The following is a 23,006-nucleotide window of genomic DNA, read 5'->3' on the forward strand; positions in this document are numbered from 1 at the left end:
ATTCGAACTTGCGACCGTAGCAGTCGCATGGTTCCGGACTGAGCGCCTAGAACCGCGAGACCACCGCGGCCGGCAATGAGGGCAAGTACTGGGGTAGAGTTCAAACAAGATATACTTCCTACAAAATTTTGAGTGAAATGGCAAGTTATTCTACAAGGTGTAGTTTCAGTTTTCACCTTGAAAAAATAAATTTACATAATGAATTATTTGTTTGCAGATACATGTCCACAGTCCTGGCACACACCGAAATCCCACAACACAATACTATAGCACTCTGCTAAAGGAATCAAAACAAAAAGATACTGCCAATTTTTAAACCAGAGAGAGGCTGTGCCATTTGGTTTTGCTTAGTGCAGTGGCATGTTAAGGTACTGTGGCATGGGATTTCAATGTGTACCTGCAAATTATGTAGCCATATTTTATGAAGGTGGAAATTAACTCTCTGTGTCTACTTCTTATAGTAACATAAATAGAAAACAATGATGGGGAAATGAGGTTATAGGAAACAAACTGCTGAAAAAGGAAAGTTGCTGGTTGAGACTGTGCCTACTTCTTATAGTAACATAAATAGAAAACAATGATGGGAAATGAGGTTATAGGAAACAACCTGATGAAAAAGGAAAGTTGCTGGTTGAGAGTGGTGAACTTGGGAGCTTTGAAAACAATGGCAATATGAGAAGGAATATTTATTATTTGTTTTACTTATTATCAGGCTCCGTGAGATCAGGATAGGATAGGATAGGATATGGTGGATATGGGCGCTCAACAGTGTAGTCTTTATCGCCCGAACGGAAACAACAACGGACGAGTGTCACTAAAATGCAGCAAGTGCTAAAATAGGACTAAAATTAAAATTGAAAGGCTACATATGCAGTTTGCACGTCAACAGCTGCAAAGTGGAATGCAGCACATAAAGAGGATAACTGCAAGAGAACGTAGGTGAAATTGTTAAACTGAAGCACATAGCACATGTTTGGAACTGGCCTATAACAAGTATAAAAGGAGTGGTAAGCCACTCGGCAACACACTAAAAATTCCAACCTAAAATTTTTGGCTGAAGCCCAGAAACATCACAGTACCTTAAAACTTTCTTGACACTCGCCTCGTCATCGGCTAGAATCGAGGGCAGATCCCCACTAATATTAACTTCTGCCCTGATAGAACGATATAAATCACACTCAACTAAAATGTGGTGTACAGTGATTCGTACGCCACAGGCATCACACAGTGGGGGTTCCTCTCGCCGTAGTAAGAAGGCATGCGTAAGAGGACAGTGTCCTATGCGAAGACGTGTAAGGGTCACTTCGTCACGCCTAGGTGACCGGCAGGAGGAACACCACGGCTGGATGGTGGGTTTCACCAATCACAGCTTATTTTCCCTCACCGCCAGCCATTCCTCCTCCCACAATTGCATACACTTCCGCCACAGCACAGAAACAATATCTTGCAAAGGAATAGAACATAGTGTCACCTTCGGTAATCTGCAGGCGTCCTGGGCAGCTCTATCAGCTTGTTCATTTCCCCGTATGCCCACATGCCCTGGCACCCAGCAAAAGGACACTTGCTTGCCTTGTCGTTGGAGGATGTACAGTTGGTCGTAAATCAGCTGTTCCAACTTCTCCGCTGGGTACAGGTTCTGCAGTGACTGTAATGCGCTCATTGAGTCAGAGCAAATTAGAAAGTTTTTGCCCTGAGTACACCGTATCTGCTCCAATGCCTTCAGGATCGCGTGAAGTTCTGCGGAAAAAACAGTGTATTCCTGGGGAAGGCGAATCCTGATGACACGTTCGGGGAACACTACTGAGCGTCCAAGAAAATCCCCCTGTTGGGATCCATCAGTGTATAGTACAGTAAAATCATGATGCCTATCTAAAATGTTAAAAAATAAAGATTTGAAAGTAAAATCTGATGTACTGTCTTTCTTAAAGTTTGCCGAATCTAAAATCAGTCTGGGCCTCTGGAGGAGCCAAGGTGGGTATCTGCTCCAACCTCGACATGAAACATTAAAACCAGCCACACCCATCTCTAAAATGCAATCCTTTGCACGAATCCCATAGGGCCTTGTTGCTCGTTGCCGGTTGCGAAAAAGCCTTTCCAGTGGAGGCCGAGCAACAGTGTCGTATGCAGGCGTGTATGGTGTGGATAATGTTTTATAGGCCTGGCGCACCATTAGTAGATGCCGCCGGAGGTGAAGTGGCGATTCACCTGCCTCTGCATACAGGCTCGGTATGGGGCTCGTTCTGAACGCCCCAGTGGCCAGCCGAATCCCCTCATGGTGCACCACATCCAACAGCTTCAAATAAGTGGGTCTTGCAGACCCATACACCGTGCATCCATAATCAAGCCGGGACCGCACGAAGGCTCTGTAAAACCGGAGCAGACAAGTCCTGTCTGCTCCCCATTTGAGGTGACTAAGACATTTTAAAATAGACAGCGCCTTAAGAGACCGTTTTTTCAGTTCCTTAAGGTGTGGCAGCCACGTAAGCTTAGAATCAAAAGTGAGGCCCAGAAACTTCACCGTGTCTTTAAAATTCAGAACGGTGTCCCTCATCCTCAACTCAGGCAAGTCAAACATGGAACGAGAACGGTTAAAAAGAACACACACCGACTTATCAGTTGAAAACTGAAAACCACTCCTCTGTGCCCAGTCATCCAAATGACGGAGAGTGAGTTGCAACTGACGAGTCGTCATTGCAAGGCTGGAAGAAGAGCAAAATACAGAGAAATCGTCCACAAACAAGGAACACTGCACAGGAATTTTCACAACAGACGTAATACTATTAATAGCAATAGCAAAGACCATCACACTTAAAACACTACCTTGAGGGACACCGTTCTCTAGTTCAAAGCGACTAGACAGTATGTCTCCGACTCGGTACCGAAAATAACGTGGCGACAGGAAGGACCGAATAAAATTGGGAAGACATCCACGAAAACCCCATTCGTGGAGCTGCCTGATGATAAGATGCCTCCAAGTAGTGTCTTATGCCTTTTCAATGTCAAAAAATATTCCCAACAAGTGATGCTGGCGCAGGAAAGCCTGTTGTATGGCCGCCTCCAGGAGGGCCAGGTTATCAAAGGTGGAGCGATACCTCCTGAACCCACACTGAAAGCGACTAAGGAGTTGTCTGGATTCTAGCATCCAGACAAGGCGGCGGTTGACCATCCGCTCCAAGGTCTTTCCCACGCAGCTAGTGAGGGCAACACTACAGTAACTACCCGGGCACGTGCGGTCTTTCCCAGGTTTTAAAAGAGGAATTAAAATTGCTTCATGCCACGACTCGGAGAAGTGACCGGACATCCAAATTAGATTAAAAAGTCGGAGGAGGATTTCTTTATTTCTCCCTGTGAGGTGCCGCAGCATGCTATAGTGGATTCTATCGTGACCAGGGGATGTATCACGAGCCACACACAATGCAGAATCCAGTTCCCACATGGAAAACGGGCAGTTGTACTCTTCTGTATTGGGTGAACGGAAGTCAAAACTGCTCCTCTCAGCAGCCACTCTGTGGGGCTGGAAAGCTGGATTCTGACTGGTGGTTGCACTAATAGCTGCAAAATGAGCCGCCATAGACTGGTCAATATCTTTTGGGGTCGTGTGGAGAGTACCATTCCACATTATAGCAGCCATAGGGCACCTCCCACCTCTCCCAGAAATCCTCCTGATGGTCTCCCATACAATGGAACTTCGTGTAGAAAGCTTAATGGTGTTAAGGAACTGCTGCCATGACCTCTTCTTGCTCTCTCGTATAATCTGACGACACTTTGCCCTCGCCACCCGAAAAGCTGCAAGGTTCTCTACAGTTGGCCGGCATTTGAACCTACGCCGAGCTGCCCGCCTAGCCCTGATTGCACAGCGGCATTCGTCGCTCCACCAAGGGACAGGCTGCCGCTTCGGTTGTCCCGTGGACTGTGGGATGGATGCTTCACTGGCGTGGTGGATCACTTCAGTAATATGATCCACCCATTCCTGGACACTGACCCGATGTTCAAACTGGACGAGTTGACTATACAGTGCCCAGTTGGCTCTACCGAACACCCATCGAGGCAGTTTCCTTTCTGGTTCCACTGCATGTGGCAGGTGAATCCGGATGGGGAAGTGATCGCTGCCATGTAAGTCATCAACCACTTCCCATGCAGCAGTGTCGGCGATGGCTGGAGAGCAAAGTGATAGATCAATGGCAGAGAACGACCCAGTTGCAATGCAAAAATGCGTGCTTTGACCTGTATTTAGCAAATGGGCACTGGTAGACAGAAGAGGCCTCTCAATTGCTCTACCCCTGGGGCAAGTACTCACAGAGCCCCAAAGCATATTGTGTGCATTAAAATCACCACAGAGGATGAAGGGGTGGGGGAGCTGTGTAAGAAGATCACTGAGAGCCTCTTCGTCAAGCACATCATGTGGGGGCAGGTAAAGCGAACATACTGTCAGCATATGGCGCACATGTACTAATATTGCAACTGCCTGTAAATCCGTCGTGAGGGAGAGAGGCGAGGAGTGGTAGTCGGTGTTGACGAAGATACCTACTCCTCCTCCTCGAGCTCTCTGTCCACTCAGGTCGTTCTTTTTGTGGAGGACATAACCATGTAGCTCTGGGGTGTATGTTTCACTGAAATTTGTCTCTTGCCAACATACACACATAGGTCTATCCTGAATCAATAGGCGTAGTTCCTCCACATGTGTCCTGAACCCTTGCAGGTTCCATTGTAGTATGGGAGCCATCACGGTGGTTGTATTTTCTGCCTCTCTTTCCGCCGAGGTGGGGAGACTGCAGCGGGTGGAGTTCAGTCTTGGGGCGAGATGATTGCCCCATATTCTCAGACTCCATCAGCTCTGGGGAAGAGTTTGATGAAGCGTCTAGCGGGACCACATTAACATGATCCGAGGGTTTACCAGCCGATTTAATCTGTTGGTGCTGCTTCACATGTGCTTTCCTTTGTTTAGAGGGCTTTTGCTGGAACCGGAGCTGGGGCGTTTATGACCATGCTGGGCTTTGGAACAGCCTCAGCAGTCGGAGATTCCTGGGGCTCTTCAATGTGAGCTACTGTACCTTTCTCTGCTGTTCTAGGAGGGGCTACAGGCTCTGATACAGTTGCTGCCTTGCAAGTGCACTGACATGTGCACGTGTTCGTGCCAGCACTAACAACCTCCGTCTGTGTAGGTGCATCGACCTTAAGAGGCGCCTTCTGAACAATGGAAGCAAAGGACGTAACGAATGTGGGGGGCTGCATAGCGTTAAAGATCTTTTTGGCTTCACTGTAGGGGATACGCTTAGTTGTTTTTATTTCTTGTATTTTACGTTCCTCTAGGAAGATTCTATAGTCCCTACTCCAAACAGGGTAGCTTTCAGAACAGTTTATACATCTGACAGGCGACGAACAGTCAATTCCGTCATGGGCATCCTTACTACAGTTGCCACACATCGCTTATCCCTTACATCCTAGAGTTGTATGCCCAAAATGCTGGCACTTAAAACAGCGCATTGGGTTTGGGACATAAGACCGGACGTTTAGTCGAAGAAATCCTGCCTTGACGTGTTCTGGGAGTTTGGTGGTATTGAAAGTAAGAATGAAGGAGTCTGATTTCAACAGGTTCCCATCCACCCTTTTCATGATGTTCTGAACGTCAACAATTCCCTCCTGAGCCCACTCACTCTTTAATTCTTCTACAGGAATGTCCACGAGATCCCTACAGGTAACAACACCCTTACTGGAGTTCAGGGTGCTGTGAAGCTCTGTATCAATAGTGTATTCCCCCAAGGTTTTAGCTGTTTGAAGGTTAACTGCTTGCTGAGCAGTTGATGTTTCAACAAGCAGTGTCCCATTCCGTAAACGCTTCACTGATTTTATAGTTCCAGCTATTCCTTCTAGACCCTTTTGGATACAGAATGGCGAAACCTTTTCAAAGGAACCCTCTTTCCTTTTTATAATTCTTTTTATAATTAAAAACACATTCTGGTTTTCAGTATGTGCTCTGTTACTCTGAACTGCTGTATGTTTGCTGACGCCAGAGTCAGGAGGACTGGCTAACCTAGCCCTCTTGTTGGATTGGGCGGTAGTGCCTACCAGCGGTCCACCCATCCCACTGGCCAGCGAAAAATTAGGAGGAGGAAAAGAGGAAGAGTTCGTGGTATTCATGGTCGTGCCATGAGCAGGTAGGGAAGCTTACGTCCATCCAGACAGAGCCCCGCATGCCTGGATAAGCCTTGTACAACTGAGGTGCGGCAGGTTCCCCAGAGGTTGCCCGCTAGCGACTGTTCCACCTCAACAGCCATGCATCTTATCGGCACGCAGCACACCTTAAGATTGAAGGGTTTTTTATGGAGTTATGTACCATCCTCGCGATCCAGGCAACCAAGCCAAGATCCCCGGTCCCTAAGACACACAACGTTCCACCGTTGCGCCAAACGGTGGTCGCTGAAGCATGCCCAGAGCTTACGGTATCAGCAGACTGGCGGCGCACACCAGTCCACAGCTCGAGGACCCCGGGTTCGCCAAGCCCGTACCCAGCAAACGAATGCTGAGCCCCCTGAGGGATCTGTGAGATCAGGCAAGTCAAGACTGCTTGGATTAAATCAGCTAATCAGCACAAAGTTCACAGAAAGCTGATTAGAAAATTTATAAACAAAGAACTAATAATACACAAGATCACAGTATATGAATAAATAACACACTACAGAGAGAAGTGATCAACTACAGCAAGGAACTCCTGTAGAGGAGAGGAAAAGTTTGCTTTAGTAGCAATTAGGGAGATAAATGGGTAGGCTAATAAGTCATGATTGCAAAGAATACTAGCAGAAGACACAACGGTCCCCACATGCTACATAAACAGATGAAATGTGTTTTAAAGGAAAATGGCATCGAGAATTCCAAAGAATCACAATTCTACCTAACAGTAGCAACTTAAGCCCACGCTTAATGTTATTCGTAATATCTTTTAGCTTTTAAATCTTTATAAAAGTAATACAAACAATAAAATAATGAATTGTCCACCTTGGGGACAATCAGTACCCAGTTGCTGCGCATGCCCTGCAGCATCACTGATGGGATCCAAGTGCCTGCTACCAACTAGTTTCCTTGAAAACTGGAAATAGGAACCCCCTATCTAATGTATCCTCAAATCCTGCCCTCGTCCTTGACTATCTCTGTTTAACATACAAAACCACCACTCCTCCATTTTCTGACAGGATGTTAAACCCCAATCTACCTTCCTTTCTGATCTTTATTAATATATATCTTATTTATGTTTCCCCGATTATTTTCTTTCCGCCCACCTACTCACTGCTCCCCCCCCCCCCCACTCTCTCTCTCTCTCTCTCTCTCTCTCTCTCTCTCTCTCTCTCTCTCTCTCTCTCTCTCTCTCTCTCTCTCTCTCTCTCTCTCTCTCTGTGTGTGTGTGTGTGTGTGTGTGTGTGTGTGTGTGTGTGTGTGTGTGTGTGTGTGTGTGTGTGTGTGTGTGTGTGTGTGTGAATTTCATTATTCATTCCACTTTCCAGTCATCTCCCTCTATTCATCTTTATTTCTTACTAAGTTTCCACAGTGCTTACCAATATGCCATCTAATACCACCTACTGCCTCTGCTGTCTCCCCCTTTGTCTATCCTCATACTCACCATAGGCGTGCCCCTCTCATCCTCAGGTCTGAGCGATAGCCTTCGTTTATAACTTTCTCCAATCTGTCCCTCTTTCATCCATAAATGAGGGCCAAATAATTCCAAATGCTAGGTACAGAGTTTCACTTTTACACATGTCCACTGGCAGTTCTGCAATTTAGTCCCCTGACAATAAATAACAACCAGCTATTTGATGTCAGCAATTTTATAGTTTTCTGAAGTAAATTTTCAATTTGATACACCCACAAAGTAAGGCTTTATGGTTTAGTGGTTATGTGCTACATCACAGATACAAAGGTCTGAGGTTCAATTCCCAGTTGTTACTACAATTTTTATCTGCCACTTTTCACTCTGGTAATGTTCGACAGTGTGAAATGGACTAAGTTTAGCCATGATTCGGAGCCCATGTTAAACTGAAGGCCTCCATATTACTCACTCAATAGAACCATCCCAAATTAAGCCTTGTGGTGTCCAAATCACCTTTTGAGTGAATTGCTTTAACATACACTGAAACGACTAAGAAGCACAAGCATTTAAGGTAACTGTGCTAACTTATTGTCGTAACTGTGCTAACTTACCATACTACTATGTAAGACATACACTCTTGGTATGACTGTTCTACATATTTTATTATTAAAAACTGCAGTCTACACAGTAAGAGGGGGGGTGGGAGAGGGATGGAGAGAGAGAGAGAGAGAGAGAGAGAGAGAGATTGGTTGGCTGGATGATTTGAGAGAGGGATCAACAGCAAGGTCATCAGTCCCATCAGATTAGGAAAGGATGGGAAGGAAGTCGACCATGCCCTTTCAAAGGAACAGCCCGGCATTTGCCTGAAGCGAATCAGGGAAATTGTGGAAAACCTAAATCAGAATGGCCAGATGTGGGTTTGAACTGTTGTCATCCCAAATGAGAGTCCAGAGCATTAACCACTGTGCCACATCACTTGATGAGAGAGAGAGAGATAGAGAGAGAGAGAGAGAGAGAGAGAGATGGGCTAGCTACACAATCACTGTGCACCATATTTCATTCCCTTTTCAATGCTGCCGTAGCTCTCACATTCGCTTGGCACTGAACTTTTTAGGCTTTACTGATTCTTTTCAACTCAAACTTTCCTCCAACTCATGATTTCTATAATTATGAGCATATTTATAAGTCACATGAGACAACATCTTTCACTATTTTGTAATTTTCAGTTTAACAGATGTATGTTGACCAACCTGATTTTCAGAGTCTCTTCTCCAGCACCTCTTTGGTATCATGTCAGTCTGTCATCTTGAAGCTGAAAATACTGAATACTGGATGGTGCTTGCTCAGTAATGTACACCACAATTCTGATTTCACCTCTCCACACTTTTTTTTCCACAAATTTCTACTGTTAGGACAATGACCAGTTTTTCAACTTCATAAGATTTATAGTGCATAAATCAGGTCGATGCGCACAAACAGAGTCCAGTGGCAGACTTCACTGAATAAATTATAAAATCTTAAGCACAAGCTAATAAGACTCTGTCCAAGAATCAGTGGTAGCTCTAACAAGTCACTAAAAGTAAGTCTGGCATAGAACACAACTCATATTTACACTAAAAATCAGTTCACATACAGTATTGTCTTATAGAATCCACCAGATAGGAAAGCACACTGCACTACTTTGTCCTTAATGAAAGTCACCTCTCTCGACAATCACTTATTCTAATGACAATGATAGTCCACACCTCATATCAATCACAACACAATGCAGTCAAAATATTCATTAACTTGAGTTTAACTAAAAGCTTTTAAACATTGAAATTACTAAGTTTTTGTAGATGATACACATATTTTCATGAACAAATTGAACATAGGCATTGCATGAGAACACTGGGAGCACACTTGACATGGGTGTTGCAAGTTTGATAGCTTGCTCGGGACTGGGCACAGACTGACTGACTGAATGACATCAAATTATTTAATATGAACAAACTGTTATTTCGGAAACCACACAATCATTTGAAAAATCACTGGGTTAGGTTCTGCTGCTGAGGATGGACTATATAAGAATCAATGAAAATTCAGTTTATAGAAAACATAGCGATCTAGAAATTCAAAGAAGTTTAGATTCGTAACGACTTAATCAACGAAGTATGTTCACTTGTGCATAAAATTGAGGTCTACAAAAAATTAATGGCGAAGGTCGGATTTTAGCAAGCATAAAGGTAAAATCTCCAATGCAAAATGGAGCTATTTCTGAAACTCAGTATTAAATATCTTTTAAATTAATGAGATCCACATAAATTTAAAATCTGTAAGTTGAACTGCCGATCTTTATAATTAGGAGTGTCACTACAACTAGAAATACACGTTAGATAACAAGGTTTTTCTTATCACGCAATGATGTGGAATTTTCAAGTAGGTATAACTTTTAGTTATAAGATGCCCATTTTTCCCCTTCAAAAGTAGTCCCAAAAACTGGGTGTCTAACACGGCAGTAGCAAGTTAAGGTAGGTACCTATTAACTCCATTTATTCCAAATTTCTACATTTCGGCTTGAAGCAATTCATTGTTAGCTTCCTTGTGAATTTTTACCATCCCAGTTGTATAGAGTTCAGTGGATGCACCTGCGCCTTTGTATGCAGTTTTTACATTGTTCATTAAAGCACCAGTTATTGTTGTGTATGTTTAGTATTGAGATCCACTCATGTCATACCTATACTGTGGTTTCATTTGCAAAATATTCCTGAAAAACAGCATCACTATACTATTGCATTTAAGCTGCAATTGACTGCATATGCTAAGGAGCAAAGAAACAGTGCTGCAGAAAGGCATTTCAGGCCATCTCCAACTGAAAAAAAATGATAAGAACTTGCTGGAATCTAGATGTTTTAAAGAAAGCACAAGCAGAACTCATTACTTGGATTTTAGAGAACAGACAAGCAGGAATTTCAGTTTTTACAAAAATGATCATTCATCAAGCAGAAGCAATATCAACTAACAAAGCAGACAAGCTGGAATTTCAGGTTTTTTTTAAATCATCATCAAGCAAAAGCAATATCCTCTAACGAAGGGATTTCTTACTTAAATGGATACCCTCCTCCACACACCGTCAGGTGGCTTGCGGAGTATGGATGTAGATGTAGATCAACATCAGGGTGTCCAAGATTTATGAAGAAGTCTTGGCTTTGTATGCAGGCCAAGACAAATATCACAGAGAGGCCAGACAAATGTGAACAAAAAATTGTTAAATTTCACTTTTTTGTCATTAGTGGAAGCAGAAGAGAAAAGTCAGAACTTTCATAAATTGGAAATTTAGATGAGACTCCGCAAATCTTAGATGTGCCTTCTAACAGAATTGTGGATCCCAAGGCTGTTAAAACTCAGGGTACGAAGAGACTTAGTACACAGTCATTTCATTCTGCTGTATTGATGGCACAAAATTGCTGCCACTTTTGACTTTTAAAAGAAAGAAGCTTCCTAAGGAAAAATTACCAAAAGGAGTATTTGTCAATGTACACAATAAAGGCTGGATGGATGAATGGAGGAGGAATGAGATCGTTCATAGATAAAATTCAGTCGAGGTGACCTGGACGCCTACTAAAGAAGCCTGCTCTATCAGTATGGGATCAGTTGCATTCTCAACAGAAGATGTTAAAACAGTTGTAGTAAATAAGCTGACAAGTCAATTACCATGCAAAATATCAATAATAATAATAAGTTTTGGAGTGGAGTACAACTAACAACTTCCATGAAATCTGGTGGTCACAAGCTCCTGCACACTGCTTCATTCACTTGAAGATATTTTTACAGTGATGTGCAACAGGTGGGAGTACTTGTGCATAAAGAAAAAAATGAACATTCAAAGATGTGCATGTGAGATTTCCACTGAGGAAAAGTATTTCTCCTTCAGCTAATATACATTAAACATTAATGTACACTATAGTAGCTGGTGGGTTTGAAAGGGGTATGCTGGCAAGTACAGTAACCAATTTTCCAGTGAAACTAGAACCAGCACAACAAGTACATTACCTTCAATAATGAGTACAATAAGAGAAATAGTTTAAATGGGGTTTTGAATAGCTGAACACCTTTCACATATATACTACTTAATGTACAAGATTTTAAAAGAAACAAAGCGAAAAAGAAAATTGTTATTAACAGAAGCTGAAGGCATGAAAGATGCAATAGTTTCAAATACGTATTTTCAGTTATATTGTACTCTCTCTCTTTAGGTCACAGTAGTGATCCACAAGCTCTTCACAATACACCAGTATCAATTTCCCAGTGTAATAAGTATGCACACCACAAATTTACACAATACTAATTCTTAATGATCAAGAACATGCGCCTACACTGAAACTAAGACGTCACAGGTAAAACAATCACTAAACGATAAGCACGTACAGACACAATCCATCCACTGTGGGATCAACCACAGTTTATGAATTATTAGTCTTTTAGTAATAAGGGATTCAAGCCTGACGGTATTTTGCCACACAAGAACATTCAACCAACAAGTGAATCTATGTCTTCATTTCCATTAAATTTTTGTCTTGTTTGCACCTGAAATTAGGTCATCATTATCTTCCTCCTCCTCCTGTATGATTAACCAAATTCTCTCTTCTTTTACCTTCTCAGGCTTCTTCCATTGTTCACTTCCCTCGATTTCAGTACCATTTTGCTGTGATTTTCTCTCCTTTTTGATTTCTACTACTGTTAAACATTTCAATGATTTTTCAATTAATTTTCATTTTTAATTTTCACTTAATTCAGTTTTTAGCCATTATCCATCAAGCACAATCCCTGCATTTTATTACTACTAATACAAAATTGAAACAGTCACCGCATAATTACACTGCTTCTTCCTACTTTTTACATCTTGGTAACATCAACTTTAGTGTGTGCCCCATACAGATCAACTAAAATTAGCATAAAGAAATAAATTTAATAAAAAAGAATAACAAAACTTGCCTTCCATCTCAATTCCATATCTATGAGCCAAATACAGGACATTGTCACCAACTTTCCCTCGTACTTTTATTTCGTTTCCATCTTTATCTATGAATGTCACATTAACTCTGAAATTCAAAACAAAAATAATTAATAATGTTAAATATAAAACAGGAATAGTCAATCAAACCACCCTTCACCAAAAATAATAAGTATGACAACTAGACTACCCAGTAAGTGCCCATTTACAAATTCCCTGAAGTGCACAACAAAGCACACACTATAATGAAAAGGAAAAGTCATGTGCTTACACATGCCACAAGGTGCTCATCAATACAGCTTGCACAGAAAGCATGCTATCGTGGCGTCAAGTGCCAAAAGGAAATTAGTAGTTCTTGTGTTCTCTGGGGCCACTTCATTATATGCAGCGGTAATAAAGAGGAAAAGAATAAAACATTAATTATGGATGAGGTGACAGGAAGAGTGGGGAAGCTTGAGATTTCTTCGAAAATAACATCTGTATGAGAACAGACAATCATTTCAAAATTAAGGATGAGTGAGTATAATTATCAGTTTGTACTAGATCTTGTGCAACAGAAATTAACAACACAAGACAAGATAATGAGAACATCAATTACTTAGTCTGAGAAGTTTTGGGTACTTATAAGAATCCATGCCACTGGATCGTAGTCTATCAAATTATACTTTTTATAAGTAAACATCCTCACTGCCAGCACCACTTTTCATTCAGGTCTCCATAACATATTTCTCAGTAGTACTGGGAACAAAGTTTTTATTTTATTTTTAATTTTTTCCACAACTGTCTGTGGCCTACATTCTTTTAATGTACTGCATACTTTGTTTAATGCTGCTGTAATAATCTTTATTTCTAATACCAAAAAAACATGGTCTCATTTCTTACTGTCAAAACATTCATGTGTTCTTTGCCCCCAAATTGCGATATTCTACCTTCTTTCTTCTCAAAGCCACTTTTGTGAGTGTGCAGTAGGAGCAGCAAACTGTATAGCAGCAGATGTCTTCACTTGAAGGTATTTGTGTATCATAATATGCACTTTCACACATGGACAGGTTAGGGATAATGAGTTTGGGCTGCCTGCACAATTCTGTGGAGTCTTGTGTACCAAAAGAAAAGTGTTAACAGGCAGTAAGAAAACATCCCACACATGTAAACTGAGAAAAATACATTTATAAAAAATCACAAACATATTATTCAAGTACTGAATGTTCTATTAATATCATACTGAAAGACAGTGTTGATTCAAAATTTTATTCAAATGGCATGAGTTATGAGACTGTATACTGTACTGTCTGGTTCTTTCATGGAAAATTTTTCAAATTGTCAGCAGACATGACTTGACTAATATAGCTGACACATTAATGGCTCCTACAAGAGACTATTACATCAGTTACATCTCAACACGAAACAACAACATTCAATAAAAGATAATTACTATGTTTCTACACCTGGAATTTGAAACCAGATCTTGAAACGGGGGATACTTTAATACTGTTACTCCCCAAGATAGTATCCTCAGCTGACACTAAAAATTCATCCAAGTTGTACCTTGGCAGCTCCTGGAAGCCAAACCACCTGAGTCAATGACCATTACACCACAGTAGAGGGAAATGTCGAGCAACTTGCGGCAAACGTGGAAGTTATCACAGCACTGGGGAATGACCGAGCGAGTAAAGCGTAATGACATCATGGAAGGTGAAATACAACATCGTATCAGTGACAAAGCAGAGTTTTGTAAGGAAGGCTAGGTACAAGGCAACATTAAGTATTCAGGTGTTAAAACAGAGGGGAAAAAGCAGCATTTGAAAGGCGAAGTTGCAAAAGTTCGAAGTCACTAGGAGAGCTGACAGAGAGAAAACCAGGAAACATGATATCATAGCCATCCGCACTGCCACAGGCGTACATGAAGTGCCAACATAAATACCCCACCCTTCTTAACAAATGACTGGCTGCTAACAAATAACTGGCTGTTGAGTAATGACTGCGCAGTGCATACTCTCAGCCATAGTGTCAGCTGCAGCAGTCCAATAAGAGGAGAGGCTATGGATGTTGCCCTTGGCATGACTAGCTGTCTTCAATCGTTTATGGAACAACAAGCCCAACTGGAAGGACATTGTTGCTGCTGCTGCCTGCTGCACTTCCAACTTCCAAGACACATCTAACTGATGGGGCGCAGAGGCCACCATTTCCCAGTAGGCCTTCTGGACATTTCCCAGTAGGCCTTCTGGAGGTCTGATCCGTGAGACCTGGATGCTGTTTGTCATCCACATTTGAATGAGTGGGTGTCGCTGCAGCAGCTCCTGTTCCTGTGGCATCCACCAATGCAGCTGGGTTCTGTCTCCTAAAAGTGTGTCTGACAGCCAACCCTAAGTAACTCCTGAGTGCAAATCTTCGATGCAACAAGACCACTTTGGAGATGGATACATAGAGACAGATGTCACAAGTTGACAGCTATCCTGTGACATACTTCTGCCACCACCCGATGCTTCGTTGTACTGGCCATACTGCACATCCTGCACACGCCAGCTTTCTGCTGCTGATGAAGTGTAATCCGCTGATCCAACTGTGGCATGATGCTTTGAAAGAGAATCCGGTATTACTGCCTAATAAATGCATTATTGTAAATGAAATTTCCCTGGCACTCTCAAATGTATCTAGGACCTCACCATCACACATCCTGCATGCTGTTCCTGATTACTTATGAATCTGGGACCAGAACCCTATACTATCACTATAAAAATATTCTAATACTTAAAAAATTAAATTCATGAAAAATTGTAGGTTATTTACCTACATGACTATCATTGCCTTTCTGTAATGCAATGAGATTTAGATTACTCAGTTAACTATGAATTGCTCCACCACACTTGTTTTTCCAATGTTGCTGTTGTATCTCGTCTGAAAACTGCTCTAATGAAGGGCTCCATGTTAGTCTATCCTGTGAAAGCCTATTCATAACTAATCCCTTCTTTCAGTCAAATGGTGCCACACATGTATTTTCTCCGAATCAGATTCAAAACCACCTCATTAGTTATCCAATCTTCCCATCTCCAACATTCTCCTATGGCTCCACATTTCAAATTCTTTGAGCCTGAACTGTTTATTGCCCACATTCCACTTATGTACTAGGCTACAATGCAAACAAACATCCTCAAATACTTCTTAATATTCAAATTTATATTGATGTTAACAATTTAAATTTTTCAGAAATGTTTTTCTTGTTACTGCCAATACGCATTTTATATCCTCTCTACCTAACTATCATCACTTATTTTGCAGCCCTAACAGTAAAATTCATTTCTCACTTTTAGTGTCTCATTTCTGAAACTAATTCCTGTAGCACTGCACAATTTAATTCAACTACATTCCATTACTCACATTTTACTTTTGCTGTTTGTCTTGTACCCTCCTTTCAAGACACTCCAATCGACTGCTCTTCCAAATCCTTTGCTGTCTCCAGCAGAATTATAACGTCATCAGCAAACATCAACACTTTATTTATTTATTTTTACTGAAACTTAACTCTCTCTCCAGCTTTCTCCTTGGTTTCTTTACCAGCTTGCTCCATGTGAAATTGTGGCACTCCCTTTTCAACTATTGCATATCTTTCATGTCCTTCAACTCCTAACAACTCTCTGGTCTATACATGTTTGTGGATAATCTCTCTCTCTCTCTCTCTCTCTCTCTCTCTCTCTCTCAGCAACCTTTAGAACTTTAAAAAGAATATTCCAGTCAACATCATCAAAAGTTTTCTTCCACTCTACAAGTGCTATGACTGTAGGTTTGCATTTCTTCAATCCACCTTCTAAGATCAGTCCTATGGTTTGTACAGCTTCGCATGTTCCTAATTTTCCCCAGCTTTATAAACTTTGTGAGGACTGTATTTTGATCAATGCAGGCAACACTGAAAACAAATTAATGCATGTTTTTATCTTTCGTTTTTCTTATGATATTGCTCATCAAATGTTTTAGATACAAGTTTAATTTCTTAAGTTTAAAGTAAAATACATACACTTCTTCCTCAGACTGTGGATCTTTCCATTCATATTCTCCATGGGAAACACCTGCAAATACAAACAAAATAATAAATCATGTAAGATCTAAATGATTAAGTGTACTTTCTTGTTAATATACTTACATATTTCTTCAGATGAGACAAAACATGGATAACTTTAGACAACAAAAGCAGTAACGCCACCTACACTCAATGAACCTACCATTCACCCCTTAAATGAGCATACTGATTATTATGAGGTGCTGCATATGTTGTAGAACTGGTAACAGAGATTCATGTCATCATCTACTAGTGACATTAGTCATAGCAGATACATGGTGTGTACGGAATCTGCAGTAAGATGAGTCAACACAGTGATGTCGCAGAAAGGAAATATTGTGTTTGAATGTTTGCATATGCACTTCTACATTTTGTTGATATATCAATGTGGATTGTCCAACGTGTTATATCTTATCTATGACAATCATTTCAAAGCCAATGGGAACTGCTGCTGTCAGTGAATGAACGACCATCTCAAATAGTTTCCAAGTGAACGTGCGGAAGGGAAATGCAGGCGATGGGCATTTGGAGTTGGATATCTCACAATGATCGTTGCTCACAGTGGTGTATAAAACTGCAAGTCTTCAATGGGCTAAATGACACACAGAAACCAGACAGCAGTTGACTAAAGGTTTTTACTGAAGTACAAAGAATCATGATTTAGCTTCTCTTCAAGATGATTAGTGTATCAAGGACCCAATGAGGAGTTTAACCTGCAGTGTGGAGAGCATACACTTTAGGTCAGAGATGGTCTATGTTGTTTTGGGGATTGGTCTCACCCCCTCCCCCACCATGACAACTACTGGCTTGATCATTCAATTACTGTGAACATAAACCACGATGTTTATTATAAAAGTGAGAAAGTTTTGCCCTTTCTTCTATATCTTCATAATGAGTATGCTGTGGACACACCCTTCATCCAGCTGCATTTATATGTTCTCTGCCTGAAGGCCCAAGTCACACCTCAACTCACCTACTAAATTACCAGGTTCTAATCATATGGAAAATATTTGCAACTATACTTCGATCAATGAGTGGTTTCAGCTCAATATAGCATACCCGCATAAACTTGCAGTCTCTGTTCCTCGCCAAATTGAGGTTACTATCACGGCTACTGGTACTTGTAGACGGTACTAGTATGTCGTTTCCCTTGTGGTGACTAATTTTTTCCTCTGTGTCCACACACACACACACACACACACACACACACACACACACTCTCTCTCTCTCTCTCTCTCTCTCTCTCTCTCTCTCTAGCAGATGCTGGAGGATAATGGTTAGCATAAACAGCTGCTCCCACCTTGCTTTCCCCAGTTCCCAGCTCCATCCACACATTAGTATATACCTCAAAGTGTGAGAACTATGTTGGTGTACATAGCTGTGATATCTTCCTCTTTTAACTTCACTGAAATTGCTCTCTGGTACTACATCACTTACTACTACCAATTTTAGTTACTATTAATTACATTAAATATGAAGCAAATGTTGGCAATAAAAGGTTCTGTGTGAGGGAATAAAGAAGCGTCCAATCCTACCCATCTGCTTTGACCCATGACATCACCAATATGGTGGAAACGACCATTCTTAGTGTTTCCAATATGGCGCCTACGATGTCATTACATAAATGACAACAAACATGAAAATACATATAAAACCAACACACACATCTCTCTCCAAAAATATAATCACACTAACGGAATCAGCACGAGAAATTGGGGGTTTTTTGGGTGGGGACAAACTAAACATAAACACATACAAACACACACAATGGTCCCAAACCACACAAAACAACAACATAAAAACACCACAAAATTCCCAAGTTCTGCTACACTTACAATATCAACAGGAATCGGTCACTTCCCTTCACCTACATAGCTCAACCACAATTGTCGATACCGCAAAATAAAAACAAACTACTCAAAAAATTATAAACACACCGCAACTAACGTTACCACAAAACCAACACCTAAAACAACAAAAACTAGAATCCGACACATCCCTTGACCTATATAGGTCAACAGCAACTCATGATACCAAAACACACACAGCTATGATGACACTTTGGAATCTAACACTCCACACGACCTATGCAGTTCAAATACAACTGACAATACCAAAAATTTGAAATCCTGTACTTCCCCCTAATAGACATAAATCAACCACAGGTGCTGATACCAAAACATCAACCACCAACACATGCAGTACATGACACCTACCCAACAACACACAAAAACCCCACTGATCATCATAACACACGAACAATAGACCCAAAAAAAGACCACTTACCATAAAAAAAGTTCCGGCACTACACACTAACCCCCAACTCGCATATTCTGCTTGGATACGCCACAGTTCACTATCTCCGTAATAAGCCCATAAAGTTGCAGAAACTTAATGACAGACAACATGTAATCCCCCATTTCAACCCACAGACGCGCACTATTAAACTTAGAAGTAATATCCATACCTAACAAAAGAAGGCACTAATTGAATTAAATGACTTACCGTGTGACAATCAGCATACCAATAACATCAAATGACACCGCAATAACATAAACACAACAGAAACTTAATTCTTAACTCACTGAAACTAATTTCTGTTCTATAAGTCACGACCGATAAATGCAAACTGCAAGTACTGACACCCAAATGAACCCAATACGCCACCAGAGGGCACCACCAACCGCAACAAGACAACATCTACAAACACAACACACTCATAAACTAAACTCTGCGCTGTCATGACGCCACACAACACAACACCCTCATGTCACGGGTCAAAGCCGATGGGTGGGATCGGATGCCTCCATTGATCCCTGTCTGAATTGATCAGATGGAATTAGATTTCTCGAAGGCATACGAGTCTCAACTTTATCTTCGATACAGATAGTAGCTGAAGCAATGAATTTAAGTTTGTGCACAGCCTGGCCTTGAGCCAATGTCTCCTGCTTACTCAGCAAATGTGCTACCCACTACAGCAACACAGCATCAAGGCTACCACAACCGCACAGACCACCCTAGTCCAATGCCCTCACAAGTACAAACTTCAATTCACACCTTCAACCCATTTTCCCCTTTTAAAGATTCAGTATTGCCGAGGCTCTCAGATATCGAAATAGCACCCCAGCTTTGGACTGAAGATTATTAAAAAAAAAATGGTCTCAAGGCTGTTCCATAGCAGTATTGGTATATATGTAGTTATTTTTGTGGATAATTTGCACAATAAATTGTAATTATGTGGAACAAGTCATTCTACAGTCACACTGCACTTTCATTTGTAAATACAACAACATGCTGAAAATTTAAAAGCATTTATATTTTTTAAATCTGCAGGGGTGGGTAATTCCTATCAGCCACCTTTTACACATTGCAATAATAGAAATTCTTCTGTGGAATAGAAAGAGTTGCCAAGGGGCGGATGACAATTGGTGGTTTCTTAGACCTATTGATGGTGGGTACAATAATCTAAATTTTGGCTGTCAGACAGCTTAAATCAGTTCACCCTCTAATGTTACAGGTACATCCCACCAGCATTTCAACTTTCAATTGTATGTCATACTAGTCTGATGGATGTCTATGATGCATTGTGCTCGAAAGACCGCCCATCTGTCTTCATGTGGATCCAAGTGAGGCATGCGTCTAAGCACGGACTGTTGCCATGTGCAGGAGGCTTTCTGGCAGGCCTATGATTGAAGACTATATTCTCTTGCAAGTCATGTACCAGGGGGGGGGGGGGGGGCATTATTTTAACATATTTTAATGATACATGAACCACAGACCTTGCCGTTGGTGGGGAGGCTTGCGTGCCTCAGCGATACAGATAGCTGTACTGTAGGTGCAACCACAACGGAGAGGTATCTGTTGAGAGCCCAGACAAAAGTGTTGTTCCTGATGAGGGGCAGCAGCCTTTTCAGTAGTTGCAGGGGCAACAGTCTGGATGATTGACTGATCTGGCCTTGTAACACTAACCAAAACGATCTTGCTGTGCTGGTACTGCGAACGGCTGAAAGCAAGGGGAAACTACGGCCGCAGTTTTTCCCGAGGGCATGCAGCTTTACTGTATGAATAAATGTTGATGTCGTCCTCTTGGGTAAAATATTCTGGAGGTAAAATAGTCCCCCATTCGGATCTCCGAGCGGGGACTACTCAGGAGGACGTCGTTATCAGGAGAAAGAAAACTACGGATCAGAGTGTGGAATGTCAGATCACTTAATTGGGCAGGTAGGTTAGAAAATTTAAAAAGGGAAATGGATAGGTTAAAGTTGGATATGGTGGGAATTAGTGAAGTTCGGTGGCAGGAGGAACAAGACTTTTGGTCAGGTGAATACAGGGTTATAAACACAAAATCAAATAGGGGTAATGCAGGAGTAGGTTTAATAATGAATAGGAAAATAGGAATGCGGGTAAGCTACTACAAACAGCATAGTGAACGCATTATTGTGGCCAAGATAGATATGAAGCCCACACCTACTACAGTAGTACAAGTTTATATGCCAATTAACTCTGCAGATGACGAAGAAATTGAAGAAATGTATGATGAAATAAAAGAAATTATTCAGATAGTGAAGGGCGATGAAAATTTAATAGTCATGGGTAACTGGAATTCGAGTGTAGGAAAAGGGAGAGAAGGAAACGTAGTGGGTGGATATGGATTGGGGCAAAGAAATGAAAGAGGAAGCCGCCTGGTAGAATTTTGCACAGAGCATAACTTAATCATAGCTAACACTTGGTTCAAGAATCATGAAAGAAGGTTTTATACATGGAAGAACCCTGGAGATACTAAAATGTATCAGATAGATTATATAATGGTAAGACAGAGATTTAGGAACCTGGTTTTAACTTGTAAGACATTTCCAGGGGCAGATGTGGACTCTGACCACAATCTATTGGTTATAAACTGTAGAGTAAAACTGAAGAAACTGCAAAAAGGTGGGGATTTAAGGAGATGGGACCTGGATAAACTGACTAAACCCGAGGTTGTACAGAGTTTCATCATTGACATGGATACGTTGAATTACTAAGTGCAATTTTCTGCATTCTTTTTGTTAGTTTTGACATTATCCTTTGGTCGGCTATGTCATAAATCCCATAAAACTACAGTTCATCTATGTGTGATTCACATAGCCAAATGTTTTCGATAGGCCACAGAAAAACCAACTGGTGGTATTTTGTTATTTAATGTTTGTAAAATTTTGTGAGGGAATACATAAATGGCATTCACAATATAGCAATTCTATTTTTGTTGCTCAGGTGAGATACTATTCTAGAATACAGTTCAGTATCTCTGGAAAAATGCATTGTGTTAGTGATGCATTACATATTTCTGATAAGGCAGGGCTTACTATATGGGAACAAATCTTTAGTAGTTCAGTGGAAATACTGTCAAAATCAGATGAGCTTTTGTTTATCTTAATTACAGAAGGAGAAGTCAGTGATAAATCCTTGTGAATGACTTGTATGAGAGTTGCTTTTTTAACATACTGATATGATTTTTTTCTTGAATTGTTTGTCCCTATACTTTCTATTGTACTTCAGAAGTGATTACTAAATACAGTTTACTAATGAGAGGTCTTGCAGAACTGTTTGGTGATGGCATTTACTGTGTTTACTGCACAGAGCAACCAGTATTTTATATTTGTTGTGAGACTTAGATTATTGCTATTTTGATTAATTTTGACATACTGCAAATCATGAGTTCAGGATGACTGACTTTAATTGCAAAAATAGATGAAATGTTACATAAAATCTGGAAATATTTGCATGGTAAATTCAGCGAAAAGGAAAGATTTTAGAATGGATGATAATTTACGGGTACACAAAGGTGAATTAATTCACACAATCAATTGTAAATACATTTTAATAAATAAAAGGCAGGAATAAATACTGCAAGAAATAGGACTAATGAGTACAGAGGGAGAGAGACAATAAACGATAAACTATAACATGCACTGAAGAATGACAAATGGAGCATAAATGCCACTAAGTTTTGAGCTAATCAACAATAGCCAACACAATACCAAGAGAAATGAAAGAAAGGATTAAGGGGGGGGGGGGGGGGGGAGAAGGGAGAAGGAAAGAATATCTGCACTCAGCTTTCCATTCCTGACAAGCCAGCAGACAAAGTACTAGTAATGACAATATAGACAGATCAGAAAACTGGACTCTGGAAAGGGCCAATTTCCACTTTTGAAAAAGTAAGTAAAATCTAAATCTGGAGTATAAAGATTTCAAAGAAGTTTTACCCACATACGAGTCAGTCTAATGCCTTTGTGGGTTTGAAACACAGCTTACCAACTGCGATAAAAGGGGATACAGAACCACATTTCATTTAGTAGATCAGTAATGGCAGGTTCTGGATAAAGAAGTTGGGATGAGCGAGGTAT

General features: G+C 41.0%; 1 protein-coding gene across 2 annotated transcripts in view; it reads right to left on the minus strand.

Moving 5' to 3' along the window:
- Window positions 1-23,006, minus strand: part of LOC126335146 (adrenodoxin-like protein 1, mitochondrial) — a 78,545-nt gene that overhangs the window by 47,000 nt on the left and 8,539 nt on the right. The window contains exons 2-4 of one of the 2 annotated variants that reach the window (XM_049998110.1): window positions 16,582-16,633; window positions 16,372-16,473; window positions 12,554-12,660 (exon numbers count right to left, since the gene is read on the minus strand). In XM_049998110.1, coding sequence (XP_049854067.1) covers window positions 12,554-12,660; window positions 16,372-16,473; window positions 16,582-16,633 — 261 coding nt within the window. The remainder of the gene's footprint in view (window positions 1-12,553; window positions 12,661-16,371; window positions 16,474-16,581; window positions 16,634-23,006) is intronic. The other variant, XM_049998111.1, reaches the window with a different exon arrangement.

This window comes from Schistocerca gregaria, chromosome 2 (genome assembly GCF_023897955.1).
Source record: "Schistocerca gregaria isolate iqSchGreg1 chromosome 2, iqSchGreg1.2, whole genome shotgun sequence".
Taxonomy (NCBI): domain Eukaryota; kingdom Metazoa; phylum Arthropoda; class Insecta; order Orthoptera; family Acrididae; genus Schistocerca; species Schistocerca gregaria.